We start from the raw sequence: 18448 nt of genomic DNA, 5'->3' as shown, positions 1-18448 counted from the left end.
GTAATATAAATGTTTAGAGCACTGTTCATCAAGTGTAGAATATTTTTTATCTTGTCATTGTATCTGCAGGCAGTCATTAATTTATGCATCATTGACAGTATATAACACAGATGATTTTATGTAATCATTGAAAGTGAAAGTGAAAGTCACTCAGTTGTGTCCGACTCTTTGCGACCCCATGGACTATACGGTCCATGGAATTCTCCAGGCCAGAATACTGGAGTGGGCAGCCGTTCCTTTCTCCAGAGGATCTTCCCAACCCAGGAATCAAACCCAGGTCTCCCACATTGCAGACGGATTCTTTACCAGTTAAGCTACAAGGGAAGCCCTTGTAATCATTATGGTTCTTTAAATATGTGTATCAGAAGTTTTTAATTTTCTTATTTTCTCCTGAGTGTAAGAGAATCTAAAACTAGGTATCTTTAGTCTAAGAGGAAGAACTGACTGAGGTAGATAAATATTAAAGAAGTTGAGCTCTCTTATATAATTATGCTTCTAGCATGAAAAAAATAAGTTTATGATTTGAAGGCAGAGTGTTTACTAATAAAACAACCCTTCAAGAAAAATTCAGGATTTCAGTTACATAGATAGCATGGTAAAGATTCTAAGATGTTATTAAATTAAGATGATGTAGAATTTTCCTTTCTTAACATTAATCTATTGTGTCAAAATAGAAAAAAATTTTTTTTTTTTAGAAAATAGAAAAATTCTATTTTTCTAAATAGAAATTCTATTTCTATTTATCTATAATTTTATAGAATTACAAAAATTAAGATTAAATCTTAAAATTAATGATCATTTTTTGTGTATGTGTGCTTTCCTGTGTATGTGCTTTTTCCATAACATGTATAAACATTTGTTGATGTGTACATGGCATTTTAAATATCAGAGCTAAGGATTCTGTCTTCTTGTGTTTTATCTTTTCATAATGCTGGGTATCAGGTGTCTTCTGAGAACATTTTCTTTGTGAATATCAGATATTAAAATCAGTATATGTCTGAAAAATTAAACTTATAAAATTATCAAAATATGTATAGCTAGATATATGGAGAGCATGCATGCTTGCTAAGTTGCTTCAGTGTGTCTGACTCTCTGTGACCCTATAGACTGTAGCCTGCCAGGGTCCCCTGTCAATGGGATTCTCCAGGCAAGAATACTGGATGGGTTGCCATACCCTCCTCCAGGGGATCTCCTGACTCTGGGATTGAACCTGAGTCTTTTATGTCTCCTGCATTGACAGACAGGTTCTTTATCACTACCACCACCTGGGAGCTGTTATATTCCTTACCCTTATATGCTGGAAATATTTACACATACTCTACAAGTAATACGATTTCTTTTTAATGTAATAGAAGTAAAAACTTGAGAAAGTTGCTGTGCCATTGTGACTTATTTTTTAGAATTAAAAAAGTTTTTTATCTTTCTAATGTTTCCTTGATTCTTCTTTTACTTCTAAACATCTTTCACCCTCTTCTAGCAAAAGAAACAAGTTGAATCTTGTGACCTTAGAATTTGGCAGCAAGTATTTCTGTTACAGTAGGTTATCATGCAAAGAAGTAGAAGCAGTAGAGTAATCCAACAGCATTACCAGAAATTAAGTAGTTTCTGAACGTTAGAGATACTCTATTGATAACTGTTGCCAGAAAAACCTGGAATCCTTTTTTTTAAACAAGGTTTTTGCTAATTCTTCTAGGATTGAAGGTAATTTAATATCTATGCTTTGACTAGGTTGTTAATGGTTTAAGAAGGTGGTTCTGTAGTGGTAGAAATTGAGGAAGTAAATGGAGACACTTAAGCAGTTGGGGACAGCCATTAACTTGTATTTGTTTGGTATCTGTAGAATGCAAAATATGGTATGTATAATTTAAAAGATTTTGAAGCATGACTAACATAATGGTTCTTAAGCCCCAGGTAAATAGCAACAGTAGCATTCTGTGCAGTTCTAATTTTATTTAGTGTGAATAAATTCTCTGATGTCTTGTTTATCGCAGTGTTTGATGATGGTGATGAGAGAACACTGAGACGTACCTCTCTTTGCCTAAAAGGAGAGAGACATTTTGCTGAGAGCGAGGTAGGGTGCCATGGATGAACATTTTGAATTGAACAGCAGCTACTAATATAGAGACAAGAAGTGATTTAATTTGTCTGTTTCTTATCCAGACACTTGACCAGCTTCCATTAACAAATCCAGAGCATTTTGGAACTCCAGTAATTGCAAAGAAGATGAACAGAGGAAGGAGGTCCTCTCTGCCTGTGTGAGTGTTTTCGTGTACATTACAGTTACCACAACATTAAACAAGTGGTTTTTCTACAGTGGCCAAATTTGTTTGTGTGACCTTTCCATAATATCTTGTGTCCTTGTTTTAGACATTTTACTTTGAGCAGACCTTTTTCTTAATTCTTGGACAAAGTAATAGAAGTAATGATCACACTCCCTTTTTAAAACAGGCTAGTTTTGTTTTGAGTTGCTTTGCCAAATTCCTTGGCATCCCTGGTGGCGCACTGGTAAAGAATCCACCTGCCAATTCAGGAGACTCAAGAGACACGGGTTCAGTCCAGGTTAGGAAGAAACCCTGGAGTAGGAAATGGCAACCCACTCCAGTATTTCTGCCTAGAAAACTTGATGGATAATAGAACCTGGCGGGCTACAGTCCATGAGGTTGCAAAGAGTTGGATGCAACTGAGCATGTGCACGCGTATACGTACGCGCACACACACATACACACAACCACAGGTGTGCTTGTGTGCGCATGCCAAATGCTTTAATTGATATGATGATTTTCCTATTTTAAGTGAGAATAATGTGTTTTTTTTAACCTATTTCAAAAACATTTCAAATTGAAAAATCATAATACAATAAACTTTCATATACTCATCATCTTAGATTCACTGAATTATTAAAACTTTTTGGCATATTTGCTTTATATTTCCTCTCTTTATATACATATATTATTATTTTTTAATAATAATAATTTTAATTGGCTGAACCATTTGAGAGGAAGTTGCAATCATCATTACTTACCCCTCGTTTGTGTAGAAATATACGGACATTCTCTTATATAACCAAAGTATGATTATCAAATTCAGAACAGGTAACACTGATAGAATGCTATTATCTAAATAACATATAGTATATATTTCTGATTTTGCCAACTGTCCCAATAATAGTCTTTATACTATCTTCCGTTTCCAGGATTCAGTCCAAGATCATGCATTGCATTTAGTTTTTGTGGTTCTTAAGTCTCCTTTAATCTAGAAGAGTTCCTTTTGAAGAGTGCAGGCCAATTGTTTTGTAGACTTTTGCTCATTGTGAGTTTATCTAATTGTTTAGTTATCCAGATAGGTTAACTAAATAAACATTCTGATGCATTTGATAAGATCTTTTCATAACCTTTTAGAAAATTAAAGTGATTATCAGGCATCTGGCATGCATAACAAATCAAAGGGCAGTCTCTTAAAATGTATTTGGCACAGTAAGTACTTGATGATGATATAGCTTTTCTGTCCCAGCCAGTGGTTGGCATGAGAGTCTTAAGTCCTGATTCTCATTGATCTAGTGGATAGCTCAGAACTACTTCTGTGGGACCAGGGAAATATCTATTCAATTCCAGTGTGGATAAAGAAGCTATTACCCTGGGGTAATAACTGTATCAAAATGGTTTATGTTAAGATCATGATAAAGTTATTCTAACTTTTAGTAACGAAGATGAAAAAGAAGAAGAAAGTAGCGAAGAGGAAGATGAAGATAAGCGACGTCTCAACGACGAATTATTAGGAAAAGTTGTAAGTGTGGTATCTACATCTGAGAAGAGTGAATGGTATCCTGCTTTGGTAAGTATAGTTTTTTTGCAAGTTAATTAGCCTTTAAAAATATTTGTTTAATATGGATTTTTAGAAACTTAAAAATATTTTGAGAGTGTTACATATATTTAGTTTGGACTTCCTTGCAAAATTAAGCATTCCTCCTCCAGTCCCACATACTTCACTGTCTTCTTTTGTTATTTCCTTTCTTTAGTTCTCTATAACCAGATATTTATTGGGGTCTTTCAGTTTTTCCTTCAAAATGTGTCCAGTGGTCTCTTTTTTACTCTGTTCCCATTACCTTTTTTTACCTGATACATACTGCTTACCTCCAGCATTGCTTAACTTGATGCCTCAATGCCTTCTTCACTAAATACAAACTAATTTTCTAGAAGTAACTTTTTATAAAGAAATTTTACAATCCTGGTTTAATCATGATAGTCCCATTCTCCAAAAAAAGAACCCTGCGCTGACTTCCATTAGGATCAATTTTGCATTCTTTAGATGGACATCTGAGGTCAGCCCTAGTTCTTATTTCGTCCCATTTGCACTGTAAGCTGGCTGCTTAAGGCTCTTTCTTAACTGTTCCCCATAGAAGACCCTTTACTCCTCCAGTCCTTTACCCCTTAAACTGATGGGTATTTACTGAGGATTTGCAGTGAGTTCAGGTTTTCTTTAAGCACCTTAGAAAATAAAGATGTATGAGACTTGTAACACATTGGCCTCATGGAATTTACTATAAACATCTAAAAGGTAATGTTGTAGTTAAATATTATGTAGTAATTTTTAAAACTTGATGTAGACAAGAGAATAGAACAAAGAGTATTAGGGAAAGGAAGGCTACACCTTCGCTTTAGAAATGGCAAATCTTGGGTAGGTTGGTAGAGAAAACTAATCTTTGCTTACTTGGGGAAGGAATGAGAAGGTATGGGCAAGAGAATAACTTCACGAGAAGAATCAGTAAACTTGGTAATACCTGTCTCCTCTTCCTTTTCCTCTCCTCTTAAATATGTCTCAAGGGTCAGCTCAAGTCCTACCTTTTCTGCAGATTCTCTCCTAACCACTTTAACATAAGTATGCTTCTTCTCTGTGTTTTGATATCATTTATATCTCTAATAATAATTTTTGCATAAAATATGTCCCAGATTAGATTAGACTCCTTTAAGAAACTGAGGGCTTTTTTTTTTTTTTTTTTTTTAGGTTTCTATGTGCATGTAAATACATGACTTACTTCCTATGTAGTACATTTACTTTATATAGGAAAAGTCTGAAAGTCCTTTGAACCTTTCAGTTGTATAGGCTGACAAGTAAATGGGCTTGGATTCCGAATACTCAGATCATAATTTGCCAAGAGATTTAAAAATAATAAATGCCTTTACTCAACAGGCTTATCATTTCTGAGGTGAAAAAAGATGAGTAAGAGTCAATCTTACATTTGATGATTTTAGTGTAATGTAGGGATAATCCAAGTAACTGTAATATAAGATAGTTTGCATTCAATATTAGGTCTTCTTGTCCCGAGACCTTGCATTTATTTGAAAGAAATCCAAAAAAAAAAGTCTTCATGAAGCTGGTGCTTTTGAGCTGAGACTTGAAGCATTTAAAGTTAGTCAGCAGAAAACTTTGCGAGAGGATTTTCTTAGAAGAAACAAAATAAGAATAACAGGAAAGAAGGGGTTTCTTCACGAAACTGTGCTCTGGGAATCCATTTTGGCTAAATATTAGATGTGAATAGGGGCATAATAGGAAATAAGACTGGGAAGGTAATTTGTATCGAGGGCAGAAGATAATTTGGATCTTCCTCCTAGTTATTTTTATTTTATCTTATGCCTAGTGGTATCACTGTCCCTCTCCTCGGTTATATTCTTCTTGTGTATCTTTTTGTATTTACCCCTCCATTTCAGTGTTAGCTCCTTGAGGGCAGACTATATTATTAGTCTAATAATTTCCAACACCAAACAAAAAAACATTTAATACCATCTGATATTAAAACAGCTGATATACCTTCCAAGACTTTTTAATTGTCTGGAGATACAATGTTTAATATGATAGCCATGAGTCCTATGTGGCTATTTAAGTTTAAACTGTTAACTAAATTAATATTAAATAGAATAAAAACTTCAGTCTTTCAGTTGTACTGGCCACATTTAAGGTGCTCACCCCCATGTGATTCATTGTTTCTGTATTGGTCAGTGCACACAGAGAACATTTCCATCTTGCATAAGGTTCTGTGGTTGGTGCTAGATTATCACAGAGGGGCTACTGTTGAGCAGGTACATTTCAGCAATTTATTAGACTTTAATTTTTTTTAATACTAAACTGCAGAAAAATAGATTGGTTAATTACTAATGTTAAGACATTTGTTATTTTTAAATGTTAAAAACTTTGAAAGTTCATTACTCAAATTTTCTCTGGTCTGTTTAATTAACTAAAAATTGTGCATGCCTTGGTAAGAATGGGAACTTAGGTGCTTATTTTAAACAGCCAGATTTCAAAATAGGTCCTAATTCAAGCATATTTTAAAAAATTATAATATGCCTTATTTTCATTATAGCTCATACATTTTGTTTTAAACAATAAATGAATTATTATTTGGCTTAGAATAAATCCTAACATTTTTAAAGTGGTCACATTATGATGTATATTCATTAATTATTCATTTTATAATATAATGGCTGGGTAAATTAAGTATATCAGTTCAGTTGAGTTGCTCAGTCATGTCCAACTCTGCAACACCATGGACTGCAGCACACCAGGCCTCCCTGTCCATCACCATCTCCCGGAGTTTACTTGAACTCATGTCCATGGAGTCAGTGATGCCATCCAACCATCTCATCCTCTGTCGTCCCCTTCTCCTCCCGCCTTCAATTTTTCCCAGCATCAGGGTCTTTTCAAATGAGTCAGTTCTTCTTCAGGTGGCCCCAAAGTATTGGAGTTTCAGCTTCAACATCAGTCCTTCCATTGAATACTAGGACTGATTTCCTTTAGGATGGACTGGTAATTAATTAATTATTTAATTAGTATAAATTAAATATATAGAAAACCAATATGCTAAAGAAAACTTATAAATTGATAGTTTGTAAGTAATTTATTATTGACAGTGTGCCTATTTCTTGTCAAATACAATCCTTTTAAAAAGTTAGGACATCCAGGATTATTATTTTAGAAAATACATTCTTTCTTTGAATAGAGAAAATAATGATGAATATGTCCTTATTTTATATTTCAGGTAATATCTCCCAGTTGTAATGATGATATCACAGTGAAAAAAGACCAGTGTTTAATTCGATCATTTATCGATTCTAAATTGTGAGTAATGAATCACTTAATAGTGTTACACTGGGAGGGAAAAAATGGAAATTAGGACTTTATTTTTAAAAGCTTAATCATTTTATGAATCTGAGAAGTTATTACCTAAAATCTTTTCGTTTTTTATAATGTAGGTAGGTTATTTTTTACTTGAAATTTTTATATAGAACTGAATGTGAGAAGAATATTTTTAAAGTTTTTAAATGAAGTACAGTATTGATTTTCTCCCTAATTGTAAGAATTCTATATTTTTATCATGTGTACCATTTCATATAATGAAAAATGCAATTTACTTTTAATGGGATTTATATTACTAGAATAATTATTTTGAGTTTTTTCTGATTAAAAGTCATATTTTGAACTCCAATATTTAATTTTAAAAAAAGTCAGATTTTTTAGAAGCCTTCCTTAACCTCAACTTTGCTTGTTTTCTAAAAAAGGGTAGAATTATCTGTTTATTGAGTTGTGATTCTCTGTGAAAAATTTGATACCATAATGTATCTTACAATGATAAAATATTTTAATATTACCTTCTGTTGAATTTTTCTTACTAAATGGCATAGTAAATTTGAGAAATATGAAAGATCAAAATAGTATAAGGAAAGTACCATGCTGATTGAACCACCCCATTCTGTGTGCAAGAAGGTTGCATAAATAGAAATATTACAAATGTGAGGCTCTCAAATTAGTGTACTTTGAGTATGTGCATCTTTAGAATTAATATATTAGCTTTGCCTATATTACCTCTTGCCTTTTTTTTTAAGAATTGGGATATACATGGTCTTTTTAAAATAATTTATAGGTAAAGTAATTTTGATTTTGAGATTTATATTTTCTAGGTGTTAACATGACTATTTAAGTGATAATTCTTATTTAATAATGGTTTCCCTCCCATTTATTCTTCTCTTAAATTAGTTATTCTATAGCAAGAAAGGATATCAAGGAAGTAGACATTCTCAATCTGCCTGAATCTGAGCTCTCTGCTAAACCAGGTAAAAAAAGGATGACTCAGTCTATTATTTCATAGTGTGACACTCTAAATGGCAAATTTAGTGACTAAAACAAGACAATATTTTCTGGCACCATTTGAGCTGTTTTGAGTTGTTATCTGTTCTTCTTTGATGCCTTTTTTAGTTTCTAGATAAAGCATTTGACCTGTACTTTTTATGTTTTACCATGAACATTTCTGACAGTATTCTCTAGAGAAAAATAAACATTAATATAATACTGTAACTTATGAAATATATTTAGATTTACTGTATCATTTTAGAAGTAACAGCTGAATTTGAATCCAAATCTTCTGACTCTGAATGTCATGGCTTTCTATTCTATGATGCTAATTGCATAACAAATGCTGAAATACATTTTTACTTTTAGGGCTGCAGAAAGCAAGCATCTTCTTAAAAACTAGAGTTGTTCCTGATAATTGGAAAATGGATATAAGTGAAATCCTTGAATCATCCAGTAGTGATGATGAAGATGGCCCAGCTGAAGAAAATGAAGAAGAGAAGGAAAAGGAGGCCAAAAAGGAAGAAGAAGAGATGGTAGGTGAAATTTCATGTTTGTAACATATACAAACAGTTTAATACTCTATAAAAATAATCAGTTCAGTCACTCAGTCGTGTCCGACTCTCTGCGACCCCATGAATCGCAGCACGCCAGGCCTCCCTGTCCATCACCAACTCCTGGGGTTCACTCAGACTCACGTCCATCGAGTCAGTGATGCCATCCAGCCATCTCATCCTCTGTCGTCCCCTTCTCCTGCCCCCAATCCCTCCCAGCATCAGAGTCTTTTCCAGTGAGTAAACTCTTCGCGTGAGGTGGCCAAAGTACTGGAGTTTCAGCTTTAGCATCATTTGTTCCAAAGATATTCCAGGGCTGATCTCCTTCAGAATGGATTGGTTGGATCTTCTTGCAGTCCAAGGGACTCTCAAGAGTCTTCTCCAACACCACAGTTCAAAAGCATCAATTCTTCGGCGCTCAGCCTTCTTCACAGTCCAACTCTCACATCCATACATGACCACAGGAAAAACCATAGCCTTGACTAGATGGACCTTTGTTGGCAAAGTAATGTCTCTGCTTTTGAATATGCTATCTAGGTTGGTCATAACTTTCCTTCCAAGGAGAAAGCGTCTTTAAATTTCATGGCTGCAGTCACCAGCGATATTTTCCCTGTGGTTAGATTGTTTATTTGTTGCTGTCTTTTTCTAGCTCAGCTTTATTTGGAGGAGGAGGATCTTCATGGCTTTCAGCTTAGTAGGCAAATCAGAACTAATTTTTAGTGGGTAAGAGATTACAGGAGCTTCCCAGGTGGCGCTAGTGGTAAAGAACCTGCCTGCCAATGCAGGAGACAAGAGACATGGGTTCAATCCCTGGGTCAGGAAGATCCCCTGGGGAAGGGCACAGCAACCCACTCCAGTATTCTTGCCTAGAGAATCCCATGGACAGAGGAGCCTGGCAGGCTACAGTCCAGTCCATAGGGTCACACAGAGTTGGACACAACTGAAGCAACTTAACACACACATAAGAGATTACATAGAAGAACTTTTCAGGATAAATGAGCAACAAGTGCATTTATTAACATCTTTTCCAAATAACCGTGGAGGAAGACAGTGTACCTTTTAGGTATATTCCATGTGTTAGTTAACTCATTTAAATTACTGCTAGATGGAGTGACTGTTACTATTCTACTTTAAAGAGAAAAGTGAGAGTCAGAAAGGTTAAGTAACTTTCCCGAGATGGCAGAGCTCAAATGTGGAGAACAGAGATTTGAACCCAGGTCTGCTTTGTCTGAACTTTGAAATCTCAACTCTTTTAGACATTTCACAGTATCTCAAGGATAATGGGGATTAAAAAAATCGTATCTAAACTGAAAGAATATTTTGTTTGGCAGTTGAATAAATCATAGAGAAGATTCAGATTCTGTTTTATAAGTGTTAATGGTTTTCTTTGTAATATCACTGTGTTCTTGAGAATGTATATGTAATTGTAGGAAATCATTCATGAAGGTCCACATAATTGCTTACATGAATATTGTCGTCTATTTGTTCAACAATGTTTTGCTAAGTGATATAAACTATTCAGTATATTTTTGGCTGTTTTGAGGTAAAGGGCCTTGGTGGCAGACAAAGAGAACGAGTTTATTGAAAAAGAAGACCTATTTGAGCATCAAAAATATTTGCTTGGAAAACATGGAGTGCTCGTTTCTTTTTAGCATACACAAATATGAATTTATAAAGCAAAATGAGTATACTTTTGTGTGATATAGGGTATACGGTATTTCTTTCCTTTTACTTCCCCTGCAGTATTTGGTTTTTTGCACTCTGAAATCAGAATGGCGGTTCATACTTACAGGCTGCCTACAGAGTTGCCATAGTAACGTGCTGTTGGTTTTAAGTGAGCATGCTCGGAAAGACAGGAAGGTTTTGCAGAGGCTTGGCAGGTTGCCAATGGAGGTTTGCCAGATGCTTTGAAATGGGCTGTCTTTCTTTTCCTTTCATGTAATGTCTGATTTTTATGTGGAAGAGAATGTAAGTAGTGCTGTATAACCCTGCGGATGCTATGCCCTAAGAGGGAAAGCAAATATTTGCAAGTCAGACTGAAAGATGTTCAGACACTGTACTGATTAAGTAGAAGGAGAATCTAACCATTTTGCATGTGAAAGAAAATGCAGCATATAGGTAAGATTTTTTTTTATATGTTACCATTTTGATTGCCAAAAATGAGGTTAAATAAGAATTTTAGATATTGATGATGTGGCTGATATGGTAGGACTCGTAACTGAGCTTAATTGTTTCATGTAAAAGAGACAGTAGGAATCTATTTTTAGAATATTAGAGGATGAAGGCTATTTTTCTGAAACATAAGATAGATTTTGAAATGAAAATGCTAATGACAGTTTGGCAAAATTCAGGATTTAAAGTCTAAATATTAAATGTGATTTTTGTATTTTTATCTGTATTTATTTATAGATTATATGTTTTCAAGGTAAATAGGCCACATTTTCAGGGTGTGAACTGTTGCAGTCTGGGTTTGCCTTTTTTTTTTTTTTTTTAAACATTCAAGTTAGGATCTTATATTGGAAAATACTGAAATACATTAGTCTCTTTATTTTTGTTAATACTTTTAATTGGTATCCCTTTCAAAATGCAATTTCCCTACTCCCTCCCCCCCCCTCCCCAAAAAAACCCTGAAATTTTAAACAAAGAGGTTTAAAAAGGCTTTGTAGTAAGGTTAAAGATGATGGCCATAAAATAGTAAGTAATAAATAGTGCTCTTATTATAGCTATTAATTTCATAAAGGTCATAATGTTTTATTTAAGCTGTGAGTAAATGTTAGTAAAAAAGACTAAGAGCAGAGGCAGGCTACCTATTGTTTGCAGGTAGTAAGTAAAGAAATTTAAAAAGGTAAGGACCTTTGTAAGGAGAATGTCTTCTTAAAATCTATTACTTAAATTATGAACCTGTTAAAATTAAGTGAACCAAGATGCTTTTCGTCTACTGAAAAAGAAAAAGCAAAATCACAAAATGTGGTCACTGATTATGTGATAATTTAAAACTATTTTTCATATTTTAATTTTCTTAGCATATGCTTTATTGTATTGCCTAATGAAACTAATTTCTTCATTTTCTGTGGCTATACAAGTAGATTTTCTTGTGAGATTTTGGTTGCTTTGGGAAAAAAAATCAGCTGCATTTCATGCTCTTGGATTTAAGATTTGGATGCTGAATCATTCTAACCTGTCTTGAACAGTAATTTTTAAAATTTGATGTATTGTAAAACTGAAAAGCATTTTAATCTGTATTTAGCCAAGGAAAAAAGTGGGTATGGTATGAAAGGGAATTAAAATCTGATAAGCCAGGGCCTACCTGGCTTAGTCATTATAGGCCTTTACTACATGAGTGAGGCTAGGCTGTTACATTGTATTTCATTCTTCCAAAATTTAGTTATACTGTGCTTTTCATGAAGATTTAATATTGCTTCACAATGATAAAAAGGAGCTTTTATAACCACTATAACAGTACTTTAGCCTGCCATTTGGTGTTTGTAAATTTTATGCAGTAGAATCAAACAAGTGTTAGACACTTCTGCAGCGCTAATGGGCAGTGGACCTTGTTTTTATATTTGATACTTTGAGTGCCCTAACATTGCCTTAATAAGGAAATTTGAGATTTACCATGGAGGAGCATCTTTTTTACTTAATATTATTTTGAATTTCTGAGCATTAGTGGTTTAGGATTTGAGTACAAGATACATATTTCATACTTGAGGCTTGAGGAAGAGGCTTGAGAGTCTGATAGGAAGTTTTGATGACTTTAACTTATTGATAATTATATTGAAAAAGATTCTGAAGAATATTTTTGTGGGTATTATATTAGAAAAGATATTACTGAATTTCCTTTTGAATTTTGAAACTGAAAAGTCAGTGTAAACATAAACAATGATATCAGGTATTCATATACTCCTGATTTATATTCACTTTGGATCAATGTAGGACAGTTGTCTAAGAATAAAATAAATAGGTGATTGTTTAGAAGACTGAATTTGACTAGTCTTAGCTCTTTTATCCTTTTGATTTGCTATAGGTAGGCTTATATGTTGGAACCTCCCAAAAATCTTCTCTGCTTTCATACTTAGGAATGAAAATTTGAATTTAGTGAATTTTTATAAAAAATGCTCTTTTTTGTTTAGAAGTATTGATTCACATTTTTCCAATTGTTGAATTTCTAAAAATCACTGTTATTTTTAATTCCTAGGATTATATTCCGTTATTATAAAAATCATAAGTGCCTGATTTTTTTAATTCATGGAAATTTGAATACTTAAGTGTTATTTGTGTGTGTTTATGCCTTTTTTAGATAAACTGTAAAGGCATTTATTAGTGATCATTCAAGATCACTTTAGGTATAAACCTATAGTAAATGCTTGATAACTCAGAAAAATACTATTAAATCAATAAAATTGATAGAAAAATATAAAGGTAGTGTTACTATTTTAGGTATATCTAATAACTTCAGCTGTCAACTAAGTATTTTTAAGCAAGTGTTATAAAGCCAATTTTCAGTAAATAAGTGAAATTTTAGCTTGCATTCAAATATAACTTATTTGCTAAAGTTTAGCCTATTAAATAAGCAAGCAAAAATGACCTAATGTATTTAGCGAAACCTTTTTTTCACAGTGCTACTATAAAACTCTAACCAAATTAGAATCACCTAATCAGATTAATGAGGATTGCACATTTGTACACACAAATACTGCTACATTTTTATGCATTTATAAAAAAATGTGTCTTATAGTTACGGTAGTATAACTGACTTTAAAGCCTTAGATTTAATAGCATCCGAACCACAGCTTGATGACTGAAAGTAAGATGAGTGAACCTTTTCAAATAGGGTGGGAGAAATTACTAATTTGTTATATAGGCAAGTGGTTGTTAAACTGTTTTCTGAAATTATGAAACAGTGTCTTACTACATAATGAATGTATCATGCATGATATGTGGTTTTTGAAATTTTCTGTTTAAGTGTACCCTACAGAGAAGAATGATAACGACTGTAATTTATCATTAACAAATTTCCTTAGGCCTTCAACACTGTTAGTCAGTTCTCAGTTTCTATAATCATTGTCTCCTTTATGCCAACAACCCTACCCCTACTCCGGTCACTTAGGAAAGAGATTAGGAACTTCACACTGGGAGCCAGCTCTAAACTGTGCCTGCCTGCTCTTCTTTCCTTAATGTACAGTTAATAATATGTTGTCCTCTTCTGTAAGATGAGTCCCTCTTTTTATGGGATCTCATAAGAAGGGATCTCATTCCCTTCTTCCTTGTCTTAGCCTGTGATGTATCCCTTTTCTTCCCAGCATCTTTTTATCTATTCCTTTCTCTTATTCTTCTTATCAGCCTTTTAAAACGTGCTTACATCTCTTCCAGCCTTCTGGAAACTGCCCAGACTCCTTCCATCAACCCCTCCACCTTATGGCCAGATTGCTCAGAGTTATATACACTGTGCTGTTTTCCTGTAATGCCTCTTGTACTTCACCACACCTAAAACAACTTTATTGAGGTCACTAGTGACCTCCAACAAATTTTTGTGCCAAGTTCAACAAATTTTTGTGCCAAGTCCAACAAAGTTTTGTCATGATTTCATTTGACTCCTTAGTAGTATTCAGCATCTTTGACTTGCCTGCCTTCTAAAATCACCTGACATACATGATATTACATTTTTTTCTTGTTTTGTTGTTCATTGTCATTTAGTTGTTAAGTCACGTTCAACTTTGCGACCCCATGGACTGCAGCACACCAGGCTCCTCTGTCCTTCACTATCTCATGGAGTTTGCTCAAATTCTTTCATTTCTGGTTGACTTCCTAACTAAATGATGTATTGACTGCAAATCTATATGTGCATCAAAGATGTCCCATGTCCTTTTTAAAATTAATTTTTATTGGAGTGTAGTTGCTTTACAATGTTATATTAGTTTCTGCCTTTATATCTCTTCTTAGAAGCTCCAGACGTTTCTATTAAACTTTCAATGAGGATTTCTTCATATTTTGTAAGTCCTCAGACTCAATATGTGCAAGACTGTACTCATCTTTTCCCCAAAATCTATCCTTTCCCTGTTTGTTCCTAATTCATTTGAATGGAAGCACCATTCACCCAATTACTCAAGCTAGATAAATGAAAGTCACCTTAATCTTCTCACTCTTGCCTCTTTCTAGTCTGTCACCCTAGTCTAAGCCACTCTTCTCTTTCAACTTAGCTAGGCTGCTACAATAGCAACTTGTTCTTCCACATCTCTCCGTGCTTTCCCTACTCCAATCTATTCTCTGTACTGCATTGAAGTGGGTTTTTTAAAACTAAGTATATAAAAATGTGATTCCTCTTGGAATAAATTAAATTTAGGACACAAAATAATAAAACTAAATGCCAGTCATTGATGATAAAATTGTGACTAAAATCAGCTTGTCTTTAACCTCATGGAATTTATTGAGTATTTTAACACATTGAAACTTTGAGGAGTACAAACACTCAGCGTTTACACCTCTCTCTCACTCTCCTGCGTGCTCTCTTACTCTTTCTTTCAGGGGAGGGGTCATCTTTCCATCATCAGGTGGCAAGACTAATTCAGGCATTGATTTTCCTCATTGAGGACTGTGACAGTAGCTCCCGTTTCCCTTCCAATCCATCAAACTTATTCTTGGCAGAGAACTTTTAAAAATATAACTCTGACCTAATTCTTATTTAGCTCTCTCAAACCTCGTATCTACGCTCAGTGTCCAATTCTGATTCTCTAGTATATCATCTAACAAACCATATCATGACATGTCACATTTTGTTGAATTGACTGGTTTTATATTTCTCCACCTCCTGCCAGACTTGAGGCCCCAAAGTGGAAGGCCGAAAGTGCCTTCTCATTTTAATTGTGGTAGAAGTCTGTGATTCATCATGATCAAAATGTTTGAGCTGAATTTGAAGACATACTATCCAAAGTTAGAAATTTCATAAAATAATAGTAGATAGGGTTTCCCTGATGGCTCAGCAGTAAAGAATCCACCTGCAGTGTGAGAGATGACGGTCTGATCCCTGGATCAGGAAGATCCCCTAGAGGAGGAAATGGTAACCTGCTCCAGTATTCTTGCCTGAAAAATCCTATGGACAGAGTAGCCTGGCACACTACAGTCCAAAAGGTCACAAAGAGTTGGACACAACTGAGTGAGCACACATATAGATACACAGCTACCTGTAATACCAGGTAGTGGCTATTGCTACTAACTAAAATTGTAAGTTTCTGGAAATTATGAACATATTCATGCCTCTTCTATATCCTTAACTCTCTTTTGCTGACATTTTACTGGATGCATAGTTAGCTTCACATGTTTGACTAAATTAAGGGAAGAAAGCTCATCAGCAGTCTCGTGTACTCTACCTCCCATTATTACGACTCCAATTCCAAAACCCTTGAGGGATGCAGCACCCTCTGGCTCCTGACCAGGAGATAGACCCTGTAGGTGTGAGAATACTGTGAGCAGAGAAAGCACACTGTGATAGCAAACACAAGTCCTAATATTCTAGTCTTAAAGGCAGAGTCTTCTAGTTGGAGACATTGTTTTTCTACTGTATGCAATTTTACTCTAAGGTGACTAACACGATAGCTAATTTTTAAAAAGTGATTGTGTAAGAAATTACTTATTAGATTAAGAAATTTTGATTTTTGCAAAGACCCATCAGGTAAATTTAAAACTTTGTGTATAGCCTCATCTTGTATTTTTTAATTGAAATAAATTTTCTCTCAGGCAGTTGCTTTTAACTTAAGTTCTTTATTCATTTATATCTAGTTTTAGGGCCATGGTTTCTCATGGACATAAACCACTCTTGATAGTCACTAACTTTTAATTCCAATAAATTTAAATTATTGACTTTTTATCTATAAAGCTATATTCTTCAGCATTAAAAATTTATAAAATGTTTGGTAAAACCTTAATAAATGTCAAATTTGCATTTGATGGGTTCATTTTATTTACTAGCTTTTAGAAGAAACTTTGGTTTCAAATCAGTGTTTTTTTTAAAAAAAGTTTTTGCTTTTTACATGTACTGGATACAACAGTCTTTAAATTCTGTAAGATGATAAATACTAAAAATGAGGTATTAGTCTGAGGAGAGACTATTATGATTATGAGGGACAGCCAAAGCATAGAGCCAGTCTGTTATAAGTTGTTTTTGTTTTTCCCCATACCAGAATTCCTTAAAATTCACATCTGAAATAATTCATAGGCTGCCAGATTACTCAGTTGAGTTAACTCATTGGCAGTTGTTTTAATAACCTTGCAAAGGGGGCTTCCCTGGTGGTTAGTGGTGAAGAGTCCATCTGCCAATGCAGGAGACATGGGTCCAGTCCCTGATCCAGGAAGATCCCACATACTGTGGAGCAACTAAGCCCATACCCCACAAGTACTGAGTGTTTCGTGCTCTAGAGCCTGGGAGCCCCAACCGCTGAGCCCACGTGCCACGACTACTGAAGCCCGTGTGCCCTAGAACCCATGCTCTGCAACAGTAGAAGTCACTGCAATGAGAAGCTTGTGCACTGCAACTAGAGAAAAGCCTGTGTAGCAACAAAAACTTAGTACAGCCAGAAATAAATAAATTGAAAAACAAAAACTTGAAAAAGCAAAATTTTTTAATTTACTTGGGGAAAAATTGCCACCTGTTGGTTTGAGCATTTAGTATAGTAAACACCTCTGTTAACTCTGTAGTGATTTATAAAGTCTGTATATTGCTAATTTTTGAGGCTTACTAGAACTTTGACTTAAGTTTCTTTATATTTTTATTAAAGTGAAACTACTCCAATGTTAGAAATCTTTCTTAATGTAATAAAAGAAAAAAACGAGATTGTACTAAAAGATCTTACTCCCTTTCTCTTGACTGCCTGATGCTTTTTAAAAATTATATATTTTAATTGACCTAGATGGCATCATTTTTTAAAATAGATTTTAATCAACTACATATTTATTGACCTTGGCTATATTATTAGCTATTAAATTTTTTTGAAAATACATGACTTTAATGGGCTTATTGCTCTTTGAACTTGTGAAGTCTCAATGTTTATTGCTTGACACTGCCTTTGCCTTGAGTATGGCTTTGAATTCTTTTGGAACACAAAAATAGTGGTACTCTGAAATTAAATTATGATTTATATGGAAGAAATATATATATATATGTTTTCTTAATTTTCCCAAATACCAGTTTTTAAGTAGTCTATCAGAAAGGGAAATATTTTATTAAAACCCATAATCCATTTGTCTGTATAAGAAGAAATTATTAGGTTTCTATAATTAGTAAAACATAACAAACAAATAGGTATTTGTAGGAATAGTTGTTTCTGCATGAATGTTTCCATTAGTTTTTCTTTTTTTTCCATAGAGCTCAATTTTAGTATGTATTTAGTTTCTGTCCCTAAGAAATAATGTTCATTGTTCTATTTTAAGGGGTTGCAAAGTCAACTACAGAGGCCATGCATGAAAGACAAATGAGAAAAGCAGGCTACTGTGAAGCAAGAGGGGCTGGTGGAGTCTGAGACAAAATAAAATTTATGTGGCTCATTTAAGTTTCTCTAAAACATTGTGCTATCCAAACAAATAACCTTTGCCATGTGACTTTTCTGCCTCTAGTTTATATTCAACAGTAACAAGTTTAATGTATGTGGATTACTTGAAAGTATCATGTTTGTAATTATTATGCTCACCTATCAATAGATTCACTCAGAACACATGGTATTTTGAGGATTTTTTTAAAAAACAACAAATGAGGTAAAAACACTCTCAGTCCATTCCAGAACCTTTTC

The 18448-nt window shown here is 34.1% G+C and overlaps 1 protein-coding gene across 6 annotated transcripts in view; it reads left to right on the top strand.

The window, feature by feature from the left end:
* Nucleotides 1-18448, top strand: part of ARID4A (AT-rich interaction domain 4A) — a 61938-nt gene that overhangs the window by 12299 nt on the left and 31191 nt on the right. For all 6 annotated transcript variants that reach the window (XM_086320509.1, XM_086320505.1, XM_086320510.1 and 3 more), the window contains exons 6-11: nucleotides 1992-2071; nucleotides 2161-2255; nucleotides 3699-3831; nucleotides 7031-7110; nucleotides 8026-8102; nucleotides 8488-8654. In XM_086320509.1, coding sequence (XP_086176635.1) covers nucleotides 1992-2071; nucleotides 2161-2255; nucleotides 3699-3831; nucleotides 7031-7110; nucleotides 8026-8102; nucleotides 8488-8654 — 632 coding nt within the window. The remainder of the gene's footprint in view (nucleotides 1-1991; nucleotides 2072-2160; nucleotides 2256-3698; nucleotides 3832-7030; nucleotides 7111-8025; nucleotides 8103-8487; nucleotides 8655-18448) is intronic.

This window comes from Bos grunniens, chromosome 10 (assembly GCF_055505025.1).
Source record: "Bos grunniens cultivar Pamir isolate PY7600 chromosome 10, Bosgru_T2T1.0, whole genome shotgun sequence".
NCBI lineage: Eukaryota > Metazoa > Chordata > Mammalia > Artiodactyla > Bovidae > Bos > Bos grunniens.
The sequence above is the reverse complement of the archived record's forward strand: the minus strand, read 5'-3'. Positions and strand labels throughout refer to the sequence as shown.